At 41.4% G+C, this 20,306-nt stretch overlaps 2 protein-coding genes across 7 annotated transcripts in view; both read left to right on the top strand.

Moving 5' to 3' along the window:
* The window catches only part of LOC102205590 (LIM and calponin homology domains-containing protein 1-like), a 31,169-nt gene extending 14,106 nt beyond the window's left edge, over window positions 1-17,063 (top strand). The window contains exons 11-31 of one of the 4 annotated variants that reach the window (XM_005726992.2): window positions 137-445; window positions 614-883; window positions 2,805-3,062; window positions 4,232-4,594; window positions 4,730-5,038; window positions 6,766-7,122; window positions 7,387-7,425; window positions 8,756-8,885; window positions 8,962-9,119; window positions 9,233-9,929; window positions 11,258-11,581; window positions 12,028-12,127; window positions 12,217-12,242; window positions 12,439-12,552; window positions 12,710-12,802; window positions 12,919-13,120; window positions 13,285-13,384; window positions 13,711-13,785; window positions 13,922-14,030; window positions 15,313-15,415; window positions 15,743-17,063. In XM_005726992.2, coding sequence (XP_005727049.1) covers window positions 137-445; window positions 614-883; window positions 2,805-3,062; window positions 4,232-4,594; window positions 4,730-5,038; window positions 6,766-7,122; window positions 7,387-7,425; window positions 8,756-8,885; window positions 8,962-9,119; window positions 9,233-9,929; window positions 11,258-11,581; window positions 12,028-12,127; window positions 12,217-12,242; window positions 12,439-12,552; window positions 12,710-12,802; window positions 12,919-13,120; window positions 13,285-13,384; window positions 13,711-13,785; window positions 13,922-14,030; window positions 15,313-15,415; window positions 15,743-15,768 — 4,162 coding nt within the window. In that variant the 3' untranslated portion in view covers window positions 15,769-17,063. Of the gene's footprint in view, window positions 1-136; window positions 446-613; window positions 884-2,804; window positions 3,063-4,231; window positions 4,595-4,729; window positions 5,039-6,762; window positions 7,123-7,386; window positions 7,426-8,755; window positions 8,886-8,961; window positions 9,120-9,232; window positions 9,930-11,257; window positions 11,582-12,027; window positions 12,128-12,216; window positions 12,243-12,438; window positions 12,553-12,709; window positions 12,803-12,918; window positions 13,121-13,284; window positions 13,385-13,710; window positions 13,786-13,921; window positions 14,031-15,312; window positions 15,416-15,742 lie in introns of all 4 variants that reach the window. The other 3 variants (XM_005726991.1, XM_005726993.1, XM_005726994.1) reach the window with 3 other exon arrangements.
* A 450-nt stretch (window positions 17,064-17,513) lies between these two features.
* tmem192 (transmembrane protein 192) overlaps window positions 17,514-20,306 on the top strand; it is a 10,822-nt gene continuing 8,029 nt past the window's right edge. Inside the window, exons 1-4 of one of the 3 annotated variants that reach the window (XM_005726989.2) lie at window positions 17,514-17,943; window positions 18,690-18,842; window positions 18,935-19,196; window positions 19,309-19,431. In XM_005726989.2, the coding sequence (XP_005727046.1) occupies window positions 17,914-17,943; window positions 18,690-18,842; window positions 18,935-19,196; window positions 19,309-19,431 (568 nt within the window). In that variant the 5' untranslated portion in view covers window positions 17,514-17,913. Of the gene's footprint in view, window positions 17,944-18,176; window positions 18,465-18,686; window positions 18,843-18,934; window positions 19,197-19,308; window positions 19,432-20,306 lie in introns of those variants that run through there. The other 2 variants (XM_005726988.2, XM_005726990.1) reach the window with 2 other exon arrangements.

The raw sequence follows: 20,306 nt of genomic DNA, 5'->3' as shown, positions 1-20,306 counted from the left end.
TCATGTTTCTAAAACACATAAAGACACATCTGACTACTGACCTGGACTAACAACCGTTTGGGCGCATGTCAATCAAAACCCGCACATTACTATCCTCTGAAACTGCCTCGCTGCACTACCCCGTCTCTAACCCCAGCCCTCCCGAAACGGAGGAAAAGGAACCGAGGTCACCATCTCCGAACATCATCCTCCGCCGTGATAACGACTTTTTGAGCTCCCAGAAGTCTGCGTGGGATTCCCCCTCTGACGGGGAAGAGGAAGCAGCAGTGCGTAAAGTTCCAGATGTCCAGAAGGATGACTTGGCGTCCAGGCGAGCTCATCGTGGCACAGTCGCACCCAAAGTGCACCAGTTCATCCCTCCTCCATTATGTACCGATAAAGACAGAGAGCGCTGGGAGGGCATCAGACGAGCCTCGCAGCAAATGCTTCAGGAGAAGGAGATCAGGTTAGCAAAGCGTGGTGTTGTTTTGACTCCATTTACTCTCGCTCACCTCTAAACGTTCTTCTCACTCTTTGTTTCTTTGCCTGTTGCGGTCACTTGTGGTTTGATGTGTTGCGCTCCACTTTGATGTGTGCCGTGTGATGCTGCTGTACTGGCTCTGTGGTTGGACAGTGAGAAGGAGGCGGTTGCTGACATCATTACACGCAAAGACAACCCCTTCCTAAACTCTCCCTCTTGCCACGAGGAAGAGGAGGATGAGGAGGACGAGGGACACGAGGGGAAGGTTAAAGCGATGCCTAATAAGCAGAAGGACGACCTGGCTCGTAGACGGGCTCAGAGTAGGCCCCTCCCTCACAGGGACGGCCCGGTCAGCTTTGTGTCTTCCTCCATGAGCCAGGCAGATATGCAGAAGTGGGAGAGACTCAGGATGAGTGAACCAAGGTGCCCAAAACACACACAGTCTGTTTCAGCAAACACGCAAGACAATGCATGTAAATGCTGCTGTATGCAAAGTGTGTGATCTTTAAGAGGTGACAAGAGAATGGGTGGTGTGGGTGGGTGTGTTTCTTGTTTTATTTTAGTCTTCATCAGATCATCAAACTATTTATTGGTAAGCAGTTCTCATATAAAGAAGTGTTTAATTCATTTTTTAGCTGAAGCAATATAGATTCAGTTTGTGTCAGCCAAGTGAAATTATAATTTTAGAATAAATAATTGTAAAAAAAAACCAACACGTTCAGCCCGTTAAACAGCCAGAGGAAAATTCAGAGATTTTGTTTCAGACTTGATTGTTAAATGAGATAATAAATGATAATAAATGAGATAGGTATGAGTTTTAAAAAGTTTCAGAGTAGCTTTGTTTCACTTCAGCTTTTTATTGTATAAAATGTTTTGTTACAGTGTATGTTTTATTAGTTTCAGTGTCACTTTGATTATTTTAGTTGATAAGGATAAGAACAGGTATTGTAGTACAAACCTTGTGTTGTAGACGTCATAGTCTCAATAAGCATATCTAACAAAGCCTCCTCTGAAGACATATTTCTATAATATTATTTTTTGGCACAATAGCATTTCTGTTTGTTTTCATTTTTTAAAGCATGTTTTTGTTTATTTTGATTTAGGTTTTTTTAAAAATTCACACTAAGTTTTAAGTTTTGGTCAACAATAATAACCTTTTTTTTTTTTTTTTTTTTTTTTTTTTTTTTTCTAAATTAGAAAAAAAAACAATAATAACCTTACACCACAGTGGTATCCGTTTTTGGATCTTGTTCCTGGCAAGTGAGCATAGTTCTCAAAATGTCAAACACTAATTTTACTACACACCTGTGCCACGGCACTATTTGGCTCATTCGTGCTGTTGGCAAAGTGACATATTTAATCACATTGATAAAAGTTTAAAAACATTAGGCGTAGTAGTGTTTTTCAGTGTTTATGCAAGGGAACAAAAGGGTCCCTTTAGCCTTTTGCTAGGTGGTTGCTAGACAACACGATGACATCATAGTATCTGATATAGATAAAAACCTTCAGGGGCCTAAATGTATCTGTGTACCAAGTTTAGTGGCTCAACTCCTAATGGTCTAGGAGGAGTTTGCGGACAAACAAGCAAACAGACAGACGTTTCCGTATCATAGTCACATTTATTACATTTACGAACAATTAAATAATCATCAACAATGTGAGCTGTCACTAGTTAAGCCTTTAAATTAAATAACGTTTATAGCCCTCCCAACAGTCTCTTACTGTTAGATATTTAGAGTAATTTTAAATTACATCTCTCTGGACTTTCCCTTCTTCCCTCGTCTCTGTTGTCCCCCTGTGTTCTCGCCTGCTGTTTGTTCTCCTCATCATTGTGCACTTCAGTCCTCTTCAGTCTTCTTTGACAGGACTTGAAAAGGAGCAGGGAATTGGCCGGTGTGTATGAGACCGTGTGTGAGACCAAAAAAGAGGCGACTGTTGGCTGCGAGCACTACTTGGCTTTGTTTTTCTCCGCCTGTGCTGATGTCATTAGATAGGATAAAGACTTTTTTGTGTTCCCAGAGGAGCAGCAGTGAGCAGAAAATGTGACCACCTAGAATAGATCTAATCCTTACTGTGTGTGTGTGTGTGTGTCTGTGTCTGTGTGCGAACATGAGTGTTTGAGTAATTTGGATATAAAATCCCATGCTTTGTCCTCTTTTGTGCATCCATCCTCACTATCTGACTCAACATTTCCATGTAATCCTTCTTTTGTTTTCACAGTCTCATCCTCCGTCTGTAGTTGCTCATTATTTCTTTTCCCCCTGCTTGTGGTGTTGCTGGTGTTGTGTGTGTGTGTGTGTGTGTTTGTGGCTGTGGGTCTTAATTTGTGAGACTGTATGTACAGTGATACTAGCCCAGGCCCCGTGTGTCAGGCCTGCCTGGTGAAAAATTATGGAGGTCCCTTCAGCGGATCAGCAAAGGCTGGACGAGGTCAAGGCAAAGTTGTGACCTTTGGGGGCGTGACTGAGATCGAGCAGCCAATAGACACAGTCATGTCGAGTGAAGGCGAGGAGACGGAGTTACTTAGACGACTCCTTTCCAAGGCAACCGTAGCCATGCCTACCATTGGCCTGGGCTCCCAGCTTTCAGAGTGGGAACGCAGGTATGGACGCGGCCAAACAGAGGCAACTTAGTGGTTTGAATTCCAAGTCGCTTGCATTAGTATGGATCGCACCAGGGAAGCTTTTGTGCTGCATCACTTGTTGCATTGCTCCTACTTGAATTTGTATAATAGGTAGTTTGAATGGTCTTTCCTGCAATGTCCTGATTTGCTTGTAGTTTTAATGGGCAAGGAAAGCCTACACATTGACACACACACATGCATGTAGTAAATACTGCAGCAAACGGAGCTTGATAAATCTGCCGGGCAGCTCATACGTCAGCTGTAGGGGTTTTTCCTGGTTCAGAATGAGCCTTTAACAGAAGACCATGTACACAAGCACTAATACATACATATAGTAAAGTTCCTGTTGCTTATGAGCATGTGATGAATAGAAATGTGCTTAATTAAATGCAGTCACAAATACAAAAAATACAAACTGAAGGGATTTTCCTTTGGCTCTGACTACATTCTCTCTAAGAGGCTGTCAGAATTTTTTATCTGCAGGAAAAACCCTGTCGCAGATTTATCCTTAAATCTGATTTATGAAAGCCAAATGATTTAGTTATTAAGAAAAGTCATGGCCTCACTTATTTAAAGAGCAAATTTTGACCAGTTTTGTCAGGGTGTTGACTCAGCAATGTCTCATCATGTTTCTCGAACACGTTGAGATGGTCACTTCGAATCTGGAACAAACATTGGCTCACATTCAAGGACTAGAATTTGATGCTCAGTCTATTTTTGTCCCAATTAATTATATTATTATACAGATGTATAATAAAATAGAAAATGAAAATATGAAACAAAGTGTTTCATTTTTCATCATCAAGTGAACATCTGTTGATGTTGTGCACTTTTCTGGCCATTAATATCCGAGGGGGAGATTGTCACAATACGTCAGCCATGAACATACAAACGTACAAGATGATAATAATAATAATAATAACTAAAACACCTCTTGAATATCTTAGTTTTGTACCTTTGTCACGTTTGTGTGCTTTTTCCCCCCTAAATCTTGAATGTTGATATTTTCTTCTCTGGTCTGTGCTCTTGCTGCTGTGCTTTCCTGCATGTCGATGCCTGGGCTTTGTGGCCATATCTGGGTCATCTGCAGGTGCACGTGACCTGTTTTTTGCTGCTGTAGTTTGAGCCTTTATGCAATACTCCAACAGCCAGGTAGTTGGAGCTGACCCCAATCAAACTACCTCTCCCTCTGATGACCTCCCACCCTGGACCACCAAGGCCACTCCCACTCCCGCTGAGATCGATGCCCGCCTGGCTCAATATGAGGGGAGATCAGAGGAAGAGGAGGAGGAGGAAGAAGAAGAGGGGAGAGTCCCAGATCTTCAGAAAGACGACATGATGGCAAGGAGGACGGGAGTTTTCCATAAACAAAGCGCCTCTACAGTGACTTACAACCGCTTCCTACCTCTGCCTTCCTCCAAACGCTGCACACAGGGAGAGGTAACCACAGACGCTGCTCCGCAGAACAAGAAGAAAGTGCAGGCAGACAGGAGCAAGAAACTGGACGTCAGGTGGGCTGAGCTGTGATCTGGAGTGTGTCTAACAGGGTGCAGATGCAACTAACAAGCTCGGGTGTTGTTTGCATCATAAAAGAGGTTCTATAACTTGGTGTTTAGTTCTTTCAGTTAAAAGACTTTTTGTCACAGAGTGGAGCACCAGCAGCCCATGGAAGCACCTCAACAGCAGGTTGAGACAACAGTGATCCGATCAGCGTCTCAGGGAGAGTGGGAATACGGTGATAATGAGGATGAGTGTGGTGAAAATGTGCCTGCGCCTGACCCGGAGAAAGATGATATGATGGCTCGAAGGACGGGGTCGTTCCAAAAAGCGAGCACAGCTAAAAGAAATCAGTTCCTGCCTGTTCCTGGATCAGTGAAGTATAACATCAGTCCAGTGTCTGCTATGAAGCAGCTCCACAGCAGGCCTAAGCTGACAGAAAAGAAGGAGGGTGAAAGGTATTTAATGAAAAGAAATCGTGGCACTTGTGAACTACTGCAACTAACAAAGAGTGTTTATTGGCAAGGATTAAGGTTTAATGATGTTTACTTTACATCTTCAAGTACTAACATTAGCATGTGTCCTGGGTGAATTACAGTCCCGACTTGCCTGCATTGTTGCTGTGAGTGTTTCTGAATGCCTGCAGCGTGGAGTGTGATGTTCATTCATTCATATGAAAGGATTGGTTGACTTTGATTTGCTGCTGTGGTCGGATTCTCGCAGCACAAATGAGCCACGTGGTTTGGCTCATTTGTGCTTTGGTTGAATGTTTTGTCGTGACATCTAACGTAGGTTTTGTTAGGCGTGACTTTTGTCGTTGTTGTGTAAAGGACTGTTGGCTATGAATCACGGCTGAATCACATAAATGGCTGCTGTTTCAGTCTGAAGAGGTTGAAACTCTTAAAGGTTGGGTCACCCTAATTATGTGAAAATGTAAACTTGAAAAAGTCTATAAATACTTAATCTGTCTTTGGCAGAGATCTGGCTTTAGGGATGAGAAACACATTTATGCAAATTATAAAAATTCTCCAAATCTATAAAACTGCCAGAAAGCTTTGCCTATTTATGTAAACTAGTACTTACCCATGCTGCAGTGCTGTGTAGTATTTTCATGCTGTTGGCAAACCAATATACTTCATCACTCTAAGAGAGTGTGATTACTTATAGTAAATAGTCCATTTTTGGGTCCCCAGTAATGCTCAGATCCTTCTAGTCCATTGTTAGGTGGTTGCCATGCAACATGATGGCATTATAATATATCATATATCTCATAATATGTCATGTTCATGTTTTGTGAACATAAATAGAATCTTAATAAAGTGAAATGATGCAAAAGTATCATTTTACAAGATGATATAACATGTAGTAGCAAGATTTACCTGTGTGCCATGTTCAATATCCAGTTAAATTACCATCATTACAAATAATTACCTAAATCTTCTGCATCACCCTCTAAATATATTGTTCTGGTAGTCTGGTTGTTTTGTTGATAATGACATTTGTATCATTGTACAATTTCCAATAAAGAAAGATGCTATCAGGTGTTCCTTAGGGGGTCTCTACAGCAGGTAGCGCCGCATATTTGATCTGGCAGATTTTTACACCAATGACGTAATGCCTTTCTGAACACAACCCCAAAGGGATTTGTGTCTTCCAGAATGAAACCAGGGATCTTTTTCTTCTTAGGTTAATATGTAAACTAAGCCACATCATTATGGAGCCACTATAATCTGCTCAGTTCAGTTTTTCAACTGCAGAGAACTGCAACAATTCTCTATAAGCAAGCACTTGGCAACTGTATGAAGGAAGAACTCCCCTTCAACAGCAAGAGACTTGGTAGCTGCTACAGAGAGCATCTAGTGTAATACAGTGTGACTTTAAAATGAATCCGTGAAACAGAACTGATGAAACAGTCTAAAAACTCACACTCCACCTTCTTGGTTCAACAGCAAAGTTGAACTTACAGTAGATCAGATGAAAAGTTGACAAGAAAAGCATTATTATGTTGTTTGGGTGACCCGACTCTTTAAGCACTGTCTAACCATCCCCGCTCAGTGATCTCATAGCAGGCTGTAACATACCCAGAGTGGATCAGCTTTCAGTCTTCAGTGATGCAGTTTTAATTTCCCCTATAAGCATATTTTCTGTTAATACTGGCCTTGTCACTGGGTTGCTGTTCCAGCAGTATTGTTGCTGTGGCAGCAGAGCCACAGGCCCTGCCCTCCAAAGCTCCAACCAGTCCCACGTTTGCAGTGCTGAGAGAAAGGCGTGAGGAAAAGGAGGAAAAGCAAGAAAGCGAAGGTGCGATGGTCCCTAATACCTCTGCCACAGTTACTGCTGAACCCCTCTTTTCTCCTTCACTCGTGCCTGCACCCAGTCCTGGTCCTGCACAAGTCTGTAGTGTAAAGTCAGGGCTGGAAAAGCAGAAAGTGGAGGAGAGAGTTGAGGAAAAAGCTGAGGTGGAGGAGAGAAAGAAGGATGTAAATGAGAAACCTCGAAAGAAACCCTTCTGGCTGGAGGACGACGAGCTTCCTCCAATGATGTGAGATAACTGTTAAGCTTTTTGTGCATGTGTTATCACTCCCCCTCCCAGATTTGATGAATGGGATTGTTGCTCTGCTTTTCTAGCAGGTTTTATTTGTTATGATTTTGTTCAGATGTGCAAAGCAAAACATTTCCCTCTGTTAGCGATTCACACGTTAAATTGCTAGCTTTGAAAAATATTGTGTGCATTTAGGGCGCCTGCAAACCCCGCTCTTACCCATACCCTCACCTGCTCTTTCCTCTCATCTACTTGCTGTTTTAGGATGAGCCGACGTGTTGCTTTTATGTCTGAGGACACCGAGTAAGTGTTTATCTGTGAATCTGGATGAGCACCTGCATGATAACAATATGGACACACTACACATGCCACAATTCATGAGTAGAATCCAAAAATATGCTCACAATAATGTGCTTTGATACATTTTAATTCATCAATAGCGTCAGGCTGTTGGTTTCCATTGATTGCTTTTACATATAAAACTACACATCAACATAGACTCCTTCATCAGATTGTACTACATTGCAAAGTTGAATGACTGTGTTTCTTATCTTATGTTCATAGACTGTATGTAAAAGATGGACACAGCCACTGTGCCACACTCACTGGTTAGTATGGTTAGTTAGTAAGTCCCATATGCTTGGAGATGAGCATTTTTGTCAAACACTATCTTGATGTTTCAAAACTGTACTCAATGAGGAAGAAGTGGATCTAGCTGAGAAGCTGGGTTTATACCAACTTCTCTGTCTACCGAGGACCATAACACACTTGAAACCAGGAAGTGAGCCCATAAATTCATCAGGAAGGGTCACGAAGAAACGAAGCACAGGCGTTTTCTATTTTACCGTGTACAACTGGAAGCCTCTTTTTCCATCCACAGGAGTCGCCCCCTGCTGGTGTTAACAGGAGTGCAGGTTTTAAACCTAGAAGCCATGTCCATCTTTTATATACAGTCTGTGGTTGTGTTTGCTCAGTTTATTAGCTGGTTCGTGATTAGTTTGCAGAAGCAGTAACATGTCTTTGCTAGTGTTACTGTGTTGAGACACGGGCAACACATACACAACTAATATACAGAAAGATTGATTTTATTATATTTTTTCTATCATGCTGTATTTGTTTTTTTTTCATGTATAAATAATATATTCATCCTTGAACCAAAAGAACCCAGATCCAGGATAGGACGTATGGACATTATCCAGACTTTAAAAAGAAAGGTTGTTACCTTGTGAACAATGTTTTAAAAAAAAACTCAAAACATTTATTTCTAACTTCTATCAAAGTAGCAAAGAAAGTTAAGGAGGGCATTTTGTATTCTTAGTGGACAGTTGTTGGTTGTGCATGTCTTTCTCCGTGTTTGTGTATATTTATAGAAAAAAATCGCAGTTGCATTTATTTTCAAGACTTTTTTTCCTGTTTTTGCTGCTTTTTTTTTTTTATCATGGACTATGTGTTGTTTTAGACTAGTGCTTGGGTGTTATTTTAGGCTCTGTGTTATACACACGTTGATGTCACTAAATGCAAATAATAGATTAAATTTGCTGGAGGGGTTTTCCAGAGCCAAATCAGGCAAAATGATTAACTGTGGCGTTTAAGGGATTTATCTAAAGTAAAACTATAGCCTTTGTTTTTCTAGGAGTGTGAGTATGGGTGACATGCTTAACGAGGAGGAGGTGGGACACTTACCGTCGCTGAGCCAATCGCGACATGAACACATGCACGAGCAGTACAACAACTTTCTGGAGGATGAGGACCACTGGCAAGATGTGAGTGATGTGAGGAAGCATTTAGGGTGCATTGGGAAAATAAGAACCACATATTAATGATGTGAACTTGTGACAGGACCTTGCTCGCTGGAAGAATCGCCGCCGCAGCGCGTCACAGGATCTAATCAGAAAGGAGGAGGAGAGGAAGAAAATAGAAAAGAGGATGAAGGGGGAGGGACGTGACGGCAATAAGAGGAAGAGCATTAAGACTTATAAAGAGATCGTGGAGGAGAAGTAAGGATTATACAGAGACCATTTTTCTTGCTTTCCTTACAAACATACTTTATTTAGTGTCGTGACAGTATTTCTACCTTTGGACAAATGCTTTGTGTTGCTGCTCTTTTTAGGGAGCGCAGAGAAGCAGATCTGTGTGAAGCCTACAGAAGCGCAGCGACTCCAGAGGAGGCAGCCTTGGTTTTGCAGCGCTATGCTCTCCGCTTCACCATCAGTGATGCAGTACTGGACACCCTAAAACTACCCAGATCCACCTCCACACCCAAAAACGAACTAAATGAGCTGGACAAAGAGCAGAAGCCAGAATCACCTGTTAATAACGCTGAGATGTCAGAGGCTCTGCGCCAACCAGAATCATCTGTTAATAATGCTGAGATGTCAGAGGCTCTGCGCCAACCAGAATCACATGTAGGTACAAATCAGGAGCACATGAAACCTGAAGAGATAGAGACAGACACATCAGATCAGCAAGAAAAATTAGCCACCAGCCCTCTAACACCAAACAGTCCAACCAGTCCTCTGTCCACAGTCACAGACTCACTGAGTGCGTCACCTCAGTCTCTGGAGTTTAATGAACCCCAGACCCAACTAATGGAGTCTCCAACTGCGCAACAGGCTGCGATCACAGGAGATCCACAGCCTCAGACAAAACACACTTCACCTCAGAGTGCGCAAGGGCAGCCTCACCCCACACAGTCGGCAAACGCTCTCCCCTCCCCACCATCTGTGTCCTCCAGGCCCATCCCCCTGCTGGCAGCCAAACCCTACTGCCAGCCTGGGGCCGTCCTCCCTGGGCACAAACCTATTAAGGTAATGACTCAGATCCATCAGGATTGACTGATAGCTGGTACCTGTGTTGTTTGTAGCTTTTAATGTTTTTAAAGTTTTATTATTTTCCTCTTGCTCATCAAAACCTTTTGTAATACTCTTCATGAAAAAAATATCATGGGCGACTTTTTTATTAGTATTATTTTTTAAAGTATTCATTATGAAGATTTAAACACTAATGAAAATGTAAAACTGTATGTATTTTCCCATCCATATAGTCTAGGTAAAATATCCCTGTAGTCCTAATGTTTGTTTACATGTAAATAACACTAAATTTTGCCATTAGTAATTAAAGCCTTCACATGGCTAAATGGTTAATCCTTAGATTAGACATTGCAATGCAAGTGTAAGCAAATATCAGTTTCGGGAAGAATGAAAACAAAAGTGGACCCAGCAGCAGACATGGGAAGCAAAATGTGAAAACTAAAGCTGAGCTTTTTACATTTTTTATTAAGCAAGAAAAGGTGAAATGAAAAATGTACAAGCCCCCCAAAATAATTGAAAAGTAGGGAAAGGGAACAGAGGCAGCAGGCAGTCAGACTACAGAGACAAACAGGTGAACAGAGGGAAATGACAGGAGGGAACGGGACACAGGTGTGGGCAGAAAGCAGGCAGAAACAACATGTGAAAACAGGAGGTAAACACAAGAGACACATAACAAACAACAAGTAGATGAAAGTGTTTGCACGCATAGACATGGCTGAGGGAGTCAAAGGCAGGAGAACACTGAGGAGTCGTCAATAACAGAAGCAAGACAAGGACCAAAAGCTCGATAAACGCAAGAATCAAAAACTTCACAAGCAGCAGAACAGCATTGATAACAAAACAGAAACAAATCTCAATAATATTAAACAAGAATCCAAAACTGAGAAACAACACAAAAGCCCCATCAGTGTCAACAACTGTATGACTTTTCCTGTCATACAATAATTGGAGTCTTGTGTAAAAACAGATCATTATAAGCAGCAATTTTTTATTATTAACGAATAATGTGTCTTGATGAACACACTAGCCCTTACATATGCTTTTAACTACATTATAAGTTTTATAAACCATTTCTTAAACCCTGCAGCACCAAATGTGTCATATTCAATACATGGGTTTTTGAGCCCTAAAGCAAAGGTTGCAAAAATGATACAAATTGAAACTTGTCAGAAGGTTCAATAAGCACTCCAGTTAAAAAATTGAACTTTCTGACAGTTGGTGAACATGGTTTAGGCTTTACAGGGTTAAAGTTTGTACAGTTTTAGTAAATGCCAAATAGGTTGGCTATAGTTACTCATCGCCTTTCTCTGCTTTCCTCTCAAAAGGACGGGTTGGTACGAGTGAATGGAGAGGAGACGGAGGAGCTAACTGTTTCCACTCCACCTACCTCCCCTCAGCACTCACCACAGGAGACCAAAGATGTTTTATCCAAAGAGGCGGAGAAAGATGCTCCACCTGTGGAGGCTGTTAAAAGTGCCGAGACTGCAGAGCAGCAGCCTACGGAGACAGAGAAGTCAACGCCGTCTTCAGGCTCTGCCATCAGCTCCCTGATCGAAGGTCGAAACTGTATCATCACAACAACTATTGTGACAGAGCTTACGCAGAAGGTTGTGGAGCCGCTTCACACAGACACCCAAAACGACGGAGAGGTAATGCTACAAGTGACATATTAAAAGATGCTTCCTATTCGTCCCATTTAGCAAAAGTACCACACAAAAACTTTCATTCTGCTACAGTCATTTCTTCCAGTGATGGATCTCCCTTGTAAAGTAAAAGTATAGTTTAAAGAAGATCACGTTATTGAACAATTACATTAATGTAAAACAGCAGCTGCATAGGGTGTAAAGAGAAAATTCATCAGAGTCTTGAGCAATAGTTCTCCACGGTTTCTGAAGGTCTTTCAAAAAAAATTGTATTGGTCATTATAGAAAGTTGCACAAGGCCCAGTATGAGAGAAATAAGTATTTAGAACTATGAATCATGCAAAGCCACTCAAGCAGGGTTAATTAAGTTTTCATTAATTATTTTTCCTGCCTTTTTATTACCACTGGATAGTTTATAAATATAGTTGAATATTCTCCCCACATATCCACAGGTTGAGACCACTGGCTTGTTTGAGAAACCAGAGGATGAAAAAAATACTCAACCATCTTCCACACCCAGCAGCATGGAAGAATATTCTCCCACCGTCTCGGGTAAAACTGCATTTCAAACAAATCCTTCACAGCGTAGCCGTCCCTTTTCATTTCTCTAATATTCTGCTTGCGTTTGTCTCGTTCCACAGAAGGACTTGAGGAGAGCAGTGTGACCGTGAGTATCTCTGAGCAGCTCCAGCTCCTCCTTTCTGTTTCTCCTTCATTCTTTAATATGATCCTGTCCTGACCCCTCGTCTCCAGTGGTCACTGTAGTCGCTGTAGTCAGACTTGTCCTCTCACCTTTCCTCTCTTTCTGTCCTTTTGGTGGGTATACATGTGTGTGTCTGTGGTTGTTGGTCGGGTCTGGGTAGATTGAGACCCCCATGTTGAACTTGGCTAAACGTGTTAATCACTGGGTCTGGGACCCCAATGAGGAGCGTAAGCGCTTGGAAAGGTGGCAACAGGAGCAGGAGCGCCTCTTAAAGGTACTGCAGTGTAATGATGTGTATGTGCACGAATGCCTTGCAGAAAACAGACTGCACGCGATGTAATGGACACGTGTGTAAATGTTGTGTGTGTGTGTGTGTGTGTGTGTGTGTATTCTGAGCATTCAGAAATTAACATGAACGTGTTTCACTTCAGGAGCAATACCAGCGAGAGCAAGAGAAGCTGATGAAGGAATGGGAGAAAGCACAGCTCGAGGTGGAAGAGGAGGAGAGGAAGCACAATGAAGAGGTGCAAACATCTAGACAGACTCACTTTAAGCTAAAAAAAAAACAAAACTATGTGTGCTGGTTCTGCACGTCCTATTTTTCATCTTTGATTTTTTGTTTTCTCTGTGCTTCTTCCAGGAAAGACGGATTCTAGAGGAGACCGTCACACCCCTCAATCCTACCGGCCTGTTAAACCAGGTGTCAGGACAGACGGCGACAACCTCACCTGGTACAGAAAACGACAACACAAAGGGAAAAAATGTTCCTCTGCAGCACAATGGCCAAAAAATCTCTACAGGGAATGAAGATCAGCATGCATCAAAGCTGCATTTCTTCCAGGGTGAGCATGAAGTACTTACATTTCTGGACCGACAAAGCGAGGGAAAAAACAAACATCTGAAGAAGTTGGATCAAAGAAGCTTTAGCCTGCAAAGGACAACGTTTATAATGAGAACAGTAAAGCATTCTTTAGAGTTTATCATACTATGTTATTCATTTTTATAGATTCTGGGGCTGATGTTGAACCTTCAAAGAAACAGGAATTGTGGAAAACAGCCTCTCTGGACCGCAATACTCAGCTGAACCAGGGACAGGTTGTTAAAAGGTACACCAGGTGGCTGTATATGCCTGTATCTACACCCTTGTGTTATTTTATACAGTTGTTTTACTTATTGGATTGAATTCTGGCAGCAGCAGTTCGCACTTTCGCTCTCTCTGGAGAGCCCTGTGATAAAATAGCAACCTCTCCTGTCTGGTGTTAATATTCAATTGTCAGAAGATTTAAGTTGTTTCTTTTGTTTGTTTGTTTGTTTGTTTGTTTGTTTGTTTGTTTGTTTGTTTGTTTGTTTGTTTGTTTTTGGGGGGTGGGTGCTAGCATGGCACATATCTTTCAGCTGTGTATGTGAATATTTTTCTTTTTTTTAACCTCAGATCTGGATCTCATGATGGTGTTACAAGTGAACAACAGTCCTCCTCTCCAAAGCCTCAGCCTCCCTCACCCAGCAGGTGATGATGCTAGCACACATATGCACCAATGAATACCTGAAATATTACCACAGATCAGCGGATTGAAGATCCATTAATGTGGGGAAAGCAGAGTTTGTATCTGACTAACTGTTCCCCTGCTCTCTTTTTTGTGTAGGTGTGTTAGTGGAAAGAGACTGTGCACTGGTTGTTCTCAGCCTCTGGGAAAAGGCGCTGCTATGATCATAGATACGCTGGGACTGTTTTTCCACATGCACTGTTTCAAGGTTAGCATGCTCATGCAGAATAATTAGATGATTTTATTTTTCCTCCATATCGAAGCAGATACGCAGAGATCACCTGAGCACATCTACACCCACCAGCCACTTTATTAGGTACACCTGTTCACCTGCTTCTAAAAACGAATACCTATTCAACCAGTCACATGCAGCCGCTCAGTGTAGACATGGTCAAGATGGCCTGCTTATGTTCAAAGTGAGCATCAGAATGTGGAAGAATGTAGTTTGAGTGGCTTTGAAGGTGGCCTGGTAGCCAACACTAACTCAAATAACCACTTGTTACAACCAAGTATGAAAAAGAGCATGTCTGAACGCACAACATGTCTGATTGGAAGCAAAAGACCACTCCAGAGCCACTGCTGTCAGCTAAGAAACCTTAGACACAATTTGCTCTTTTAGTCATAATTGGACATTTGAAAACTGGAAAAACATTTCCTGGTTTTATGAGTCTCGATATCTGCTGCAACATTAAGACATGAAAGCATGAATCTATCCTGCTGGGTTGTGTAGTGATGCGGGAGATATTTTCTTGGCACACTTTGAGCCCCTTAGTGCCAACTGAGTATCATTTCAACATCACAAACTATCTAAATATTGTTGCTCAGTATTGTTGCTGACTATGTCCATCTCTTTATGACCACAGTGTACCAGTCTTTAATGACTAGAGTAGCACACCATATCCCAAAGCTGAGATAACCTCAAACTGAGCATCATCTCATCTTCACTGCCTACCTGACAGTTTTTGCTGACCATCTCCATTCTTTTATGGCCACAGTGTACCCATCTTCTGTTGGCTACTTCCAGCAGGATCACACACCGAATCACAAAGCTCAAATACTCTCAAACTGGTCATTTAACACGACAGCGAGTTCACTGTACTCAAGTGGCCTCCACAGCCACCAGATCTCAATACAACAGAGCACCTTGCCAAAGCGGTGTGACAATTTCAATGAGAGAAACATTTGCAAAATTTGTACAGCTGAAAAATCTGCAGCAACTGTGTGATACTCTGATGAATGTTTCCAGCACCTTGTTGAATCTATGACAGCTGATGGCTTAAGAAGCATTTCTGAAAGGAAAAATAAGGGGTGGGCAAGGGGGTCCAATCTGTTAGGTATACATAATAAAGTGGGTGAGTTTATATCACAATTATGTCCAAGGAAGAGAACACATAAAAAAATTGATGCACAACAGGAGTAAAAATGAGAGTTTTCAACATGAAGACAGTCCTGTGTGTACATAATGTTAATTGCCGTATTTCCAAACGCAGTGTGGACTGTGTGGTGTACAGCTTGGTGACGCCACTGCAGGGACTGACGTACGGATTCGTAAGGGAATGCTGAGCTGCCACGAGTGCTACATTGCATCTCGGGGTGAGAAGACACGCGCACCCACACAAACCAGCACAGAGGGACTGCATCCTGTCCTGCACACAGATGGCATACAAAACACATACCTAGCCTGTGTGATGTCACCCGTTGGTTTGTGGGCTCCATTTTGACTTCAGCTTTTTGACTGCTAACATCTTTTTTTTGTTTATCGGATTTTTGTAATGTCTGTGGTGTCTGAGTAACTTCTATAGTATGAGTATATACAGACATCGTTTCTGTCTTTATCTCACATACCAAACATTTTAGATAGTACAAACCATTTCAGTGTAAACTTATTATATGACTGTTAATATTTGTTTCTGTTTGCAGGCCGAGGTCAGCCCACCACACTATGATGACCACTGTTTTGGAGCTGGACCCTCTGTGATTGGGTGGAGAACTCTTCTAAAACCCTGAATCACACTGAAACAGTCTTGACGCTACAAGTCATCATCTTTTTTCCTCCTTGAATGCACAACAGCTCACGTGGATGTTCACAACGAGGAGTCTGAATCCACGTGGGTCAAAAGTCTCAACTACATGGACTTGCAGGACTATCGCTATACTTGTTAACTGTACACGTGTATACACTTGTTTTTAGTATGTGTAGCATGGATGTAATCAAAAAACCAGTTTGTTTAGGCGTTTGCACATCCATACAAGACATTCAATAGGGATCTTACTCCAAGAGCTGAACACTACTGTCTGTAACACATCGGCCTCCCAAATCTTGACTCATTAACTCCTGCTTCTGCATTGATCATGTGACTCCACTCTCTTGAGTGTGATGCAAAAGGGGTTCAGGTTGGATAACCTGAAGTAGCTTGACCATTATAATGCCTTACTCATACCTTCTCCTTTATTTTTGGGTTTTGTGTTTACAGTTTTGCATGGATAAAAGTAACATATATATATAAGTTTTTGTGAGTATTGCTCAGATGGATAGTGAGTTGTTATTTTCTTACCTATCCTTGTGTTTGTCATACATCATTCTGATGATTTTGTCTTTGATTTTCCTCTATAAGTCATTTTACAGGAATGAGAATGCATGTTGTTAAGTAATAATGCTTGTTCTTTGAATTTTAAATAATTTCCCTTTAGGATGTTTTAGCCATTGTTTCTTCTCACAGACTGCACCTGAATCAGTGCCTTATGTAATGAATGCGAAGGCGAGTGGAGTGTGCAGGAGTATTTCACACTCATACAGACCTAAAGGTCTTGGCACATAGTGTGTGTGTGTGTGTGTGTGTGTGTGTGTGTGTGTGTGTGTGTGTGTGTGAATGCAGTGTGTGATTTGACTTAATGCACAGTTCCATACCAGCAAAAAAGAAATGTTAAATGGATCAGCCTCTCCTAATCACCTGCTGTCCTCTTCCATTGCCTCCAGTGAACTAAACCAATGACATAATGTTACTTGCTGCTTCCCTGTTTTAATATCTTCTTAAGGTAATCCACAGTGTCCTAAAATCTCTCCTCATTTGCCTCTGTATCACAAGCGTTGCCTCCCCAGAGAATAATCTGAACTGTCCTATCCTCTCTTGTCTCGCCTCAATCTGGAAACCTGACAGCTTCTTCATCTCTCAGAGGAATAGAGCACAGTTCATTGTCTTTTATAGTAACTGTATGTTTATCAATAAAATGTTTTAAATGGGATGCTATCTGTTTCTTTATTTGGATTTACTTTCATGCTGACATCAACATAAACGATTTTGATTATGAGCTGTAATGTTATAGCCATGCCAAGTACGCTTACTACGAGCTTCGACGCTGTTAAACGACGGTATGTGCTCCCTTCGAAACTCTGCGATCTCAGCGTTGTTTTAGCAAATAACAGTTTTGTTTTTCGATATCGCGGGAAAACTACTTTACCCAGAAGCCTAAATTCCAGCGAGGTCTCTGATTGGTGCTGTTCGCTGTTACCATGGAAATGTTCAAATGTTTCAGGAAGGTCGTATTATATTTTATTACACACACAGAAACAAACAAAAATAACAAAATATATATAAAACGTTCTGAGACAGCACTACGGAAGCTCTTGGCATTGTAATCCGGGTTTTGTAGTACATTATGAGTAGTGTAGTGTGAGAAGGATGAGTCATTTGTTCACCCTTAAAACCTTCGCCTTTTTTTCATTTCCCACTTTAGAAATTCAGATCACAAGTTTTTTGTTCATAGTTCAGCTCGTAGATGGATGAGTTTGTTTGAGGCTTAAAACTCTTTTCAATGAGCCTTTAAAAAACTAACTGGTTTTTACACCAGTAAACTTTTTTTCATATCCGGTCCGGTTTTGGCTTTACCGCAATCTGAAGTCGTTTTGATGTAATTATTTTTCGGTTTTAAAATGAAAACATTAACGGAACTATTGAGCAAGTAGCCAGAAAACGGCGCCAAAAAAGGAAGGACCGGAAGTTTACTAATATTCACCTGACCTATCTGGCAAATAAATTGTAAGCCAATGTAGTTTATTGTTGTTATTTTAAAAACGCTGAACGTCCGGACAGATGGACCCAAAGGGACCCTCGCTTTATGCAGTACGTACCTTTCAATGCACATTAAATTGATTGCCACGTCAACAGCGCGCTTGTTTCCTTATACTTTTAACTGCACGCGGAAGTTAGCTTGTGAGCTAGCTGGCTAGTTGAAGCTGTCGGCTAAAAACAACACGATGAGACGTGAATTAGCTGCGACTCTGCTTCTCTTGTTCCGCAGCAGGTTTGTTTTGGAAATAATTAATTAGTAAATGTTTGCTCTATATATCTCTACCGAGTTCTTTAACTCATGAATATGTGCTCATTTCCCTTATTTTCAATGCCGATATTGAACCGAGATTAAGAACTGAAACCCTATATTAGCTTCTTTTTTTCTTTTAGTAGCCAGCACAAGTGGTGTGGAGTAAGCACACCATAAGTTGTCTTTACGCTTCTAAGTGCCTAAACCTTGACTGACTAGCCTTAAATACTCGTTAGTTTTGCATACATTTTCGAAGTGCACACAAACCTTAAAGCCAGACCTGCTTGGTCTGCTCTCAAATTAATTGCAGACCTGCTTCTGGGTAAGTTTGGGAAGTCATTGTTTTCAGTCACCACTTATTACTTCTATCAGACCCAAAAGCCCATATTGAATTTGAGATAAAAACCGTTTAAATTTGCTGCTTCTTCCTGTAAACAGCTGCTAAATCAACTCAAACTCAAGGATCTGATCGTACTTAATGAATTTAAGGTACTTTTAAGCGACCTGGTGGCAGTTGGATAAAGCATGTATGTGTTTGTTTTAGCAGGCAGGCTCCTCCGCAGATATGACGCGAAGCATAGAGGAAGAGCCTTTGGTGGATGGGCCCCTGATCTCTGCTGATGCCCTCCACTCTGCCATCAGGAGAGAGTTTCAGACTGTGCCAACACACTGCCATGCCATCCTGCTGACTCTGCTGAATGTATGATATGCACACATTTGCACATACGCAGTGTTCACCAAGTCATTAAATACCAGTAAGTCTCAAATCCTCTACTCTCTTGTTCTTTTCAGGTTGTTTATGTTGTGTTGTCTGTCTGCGTGGCAGTGCTGTGTGTATTAAAATTCGGCCAAGAGGAAGTGTGTAAGAGTATTTTGGGGAGAGTCCAAGGCGACAGCGTCATCGTGTTCGCAAAGTCGTGTTTATGGATTCTGGTGCTGGTGTTCACAGGCTGCGTGCATCACCACCACAGTCGTGCTCGGCGCAGAGGATACCTGCGGTTTTACAGACAAACGCAGAGGCTGAAACAGGTGCCGTTCATCATACACTCTGCAGGTACAACTTTTCATGAGGATACAGTGAATGAATCTGTAATGGGCAGTGTTATCCACAAGGTGGCAGTAATTCTAAAACATAAGTAAGTGTTTATATTTCTGTGTGTGAACAGGAAACGCTCTGCTTATGACTCTTCTGGCTGCGAGATTACCACAGACTGTACACGTCTACGTGCTGCTCAGTATTCTGGGATTTGAGGTCTTGTTGACATTGCCATACCTGCTGTATTACATAGGTAAAGTGATCTTATTTTAATGTTGAGTAAAAGAATCTCAATCGGGGATTTAAGATTGACCCTTTTGTAGGACTGCAGACAAATTTAAGGTTTCTAAAATAATGTATATAGACCTTTAACATCAAATACTCAGGCTTACATTCTGAAACACCAAGACAATTATTTTTTGAAAGATGAAACTCGAGCTCCTTGTTGCTAACCAATTAGTCTGCACATGTACTTGTTTTTTCCTACCTTCCCTGTCACATCTAAATAGTTTAACCTTGAAGTTGTAGAGTAATAAACCATTTTAAAAATCAAATATACATTTGAAAAAGGGTAGGTATAGACAAAATATACAGTTTTTAAAATTCTTTAGGAAGAAGAAACTGAAATATAAGTTCCTTTACGTACAGATCAGATAAACTCGTTGTGGTCAAACTTAAGTCTGGGTGTGGTTTGGGACGTGTGTGAATAAAGACAGAATGCAATCATTTTCAACTTCATACACCAATATTTTATTCACAATAGAACACTGAAGATGAATGAAATGTTTAAAATGAGATGTTTTAATATTCTTAAAAAATCTCAGCTCACTTTGAATTTCTTCAGCGGCAACACGTCTCAAAAAAGTTGGGACGGGGAGAGCAAAAGGTTGGAAAAGTAAGTGGTGCTAAAATGAAACAGCTGCAAAAACATTTTCAACTAATCAGGTTAACTGGCAACAGGTCTGGGGAAATCTCTCTGTAGGAAGGAACAAGACTTGGGGTCACTACTGGATGCCTGTGAGCTTCAGGCCCTCAGCCAGCACTGCATTAAAAACGGATATACAATACCAGTGAATTCTGTTATTACATTCATCATCGTCATTATTATTATTATTATTATTATTATTA

This window comes from Pundamilia nyererei, unplaced genomic scaffold (genome assembly GCF_000239375.1).
Source record: "Pundamilia nyererei isolate P.nyererei 1_Seehausen unplaced genomic scaffold, PunNye1.0 scaffold00022, whole genome shotgun sequence".
In the NCBI taxonomy this organism is placed as follows: Eukaryota; Metazoa; Chordata; class Actinopteri; order Cichliformes; family Cichlidae; genus Pundamilia; species Pundamilia nyererei.
The sequence above is the reverse complement of the archived record's forward strand: the minus strand, read 5'-3'. Positions and strand labels throughout refer to the sequence as shown.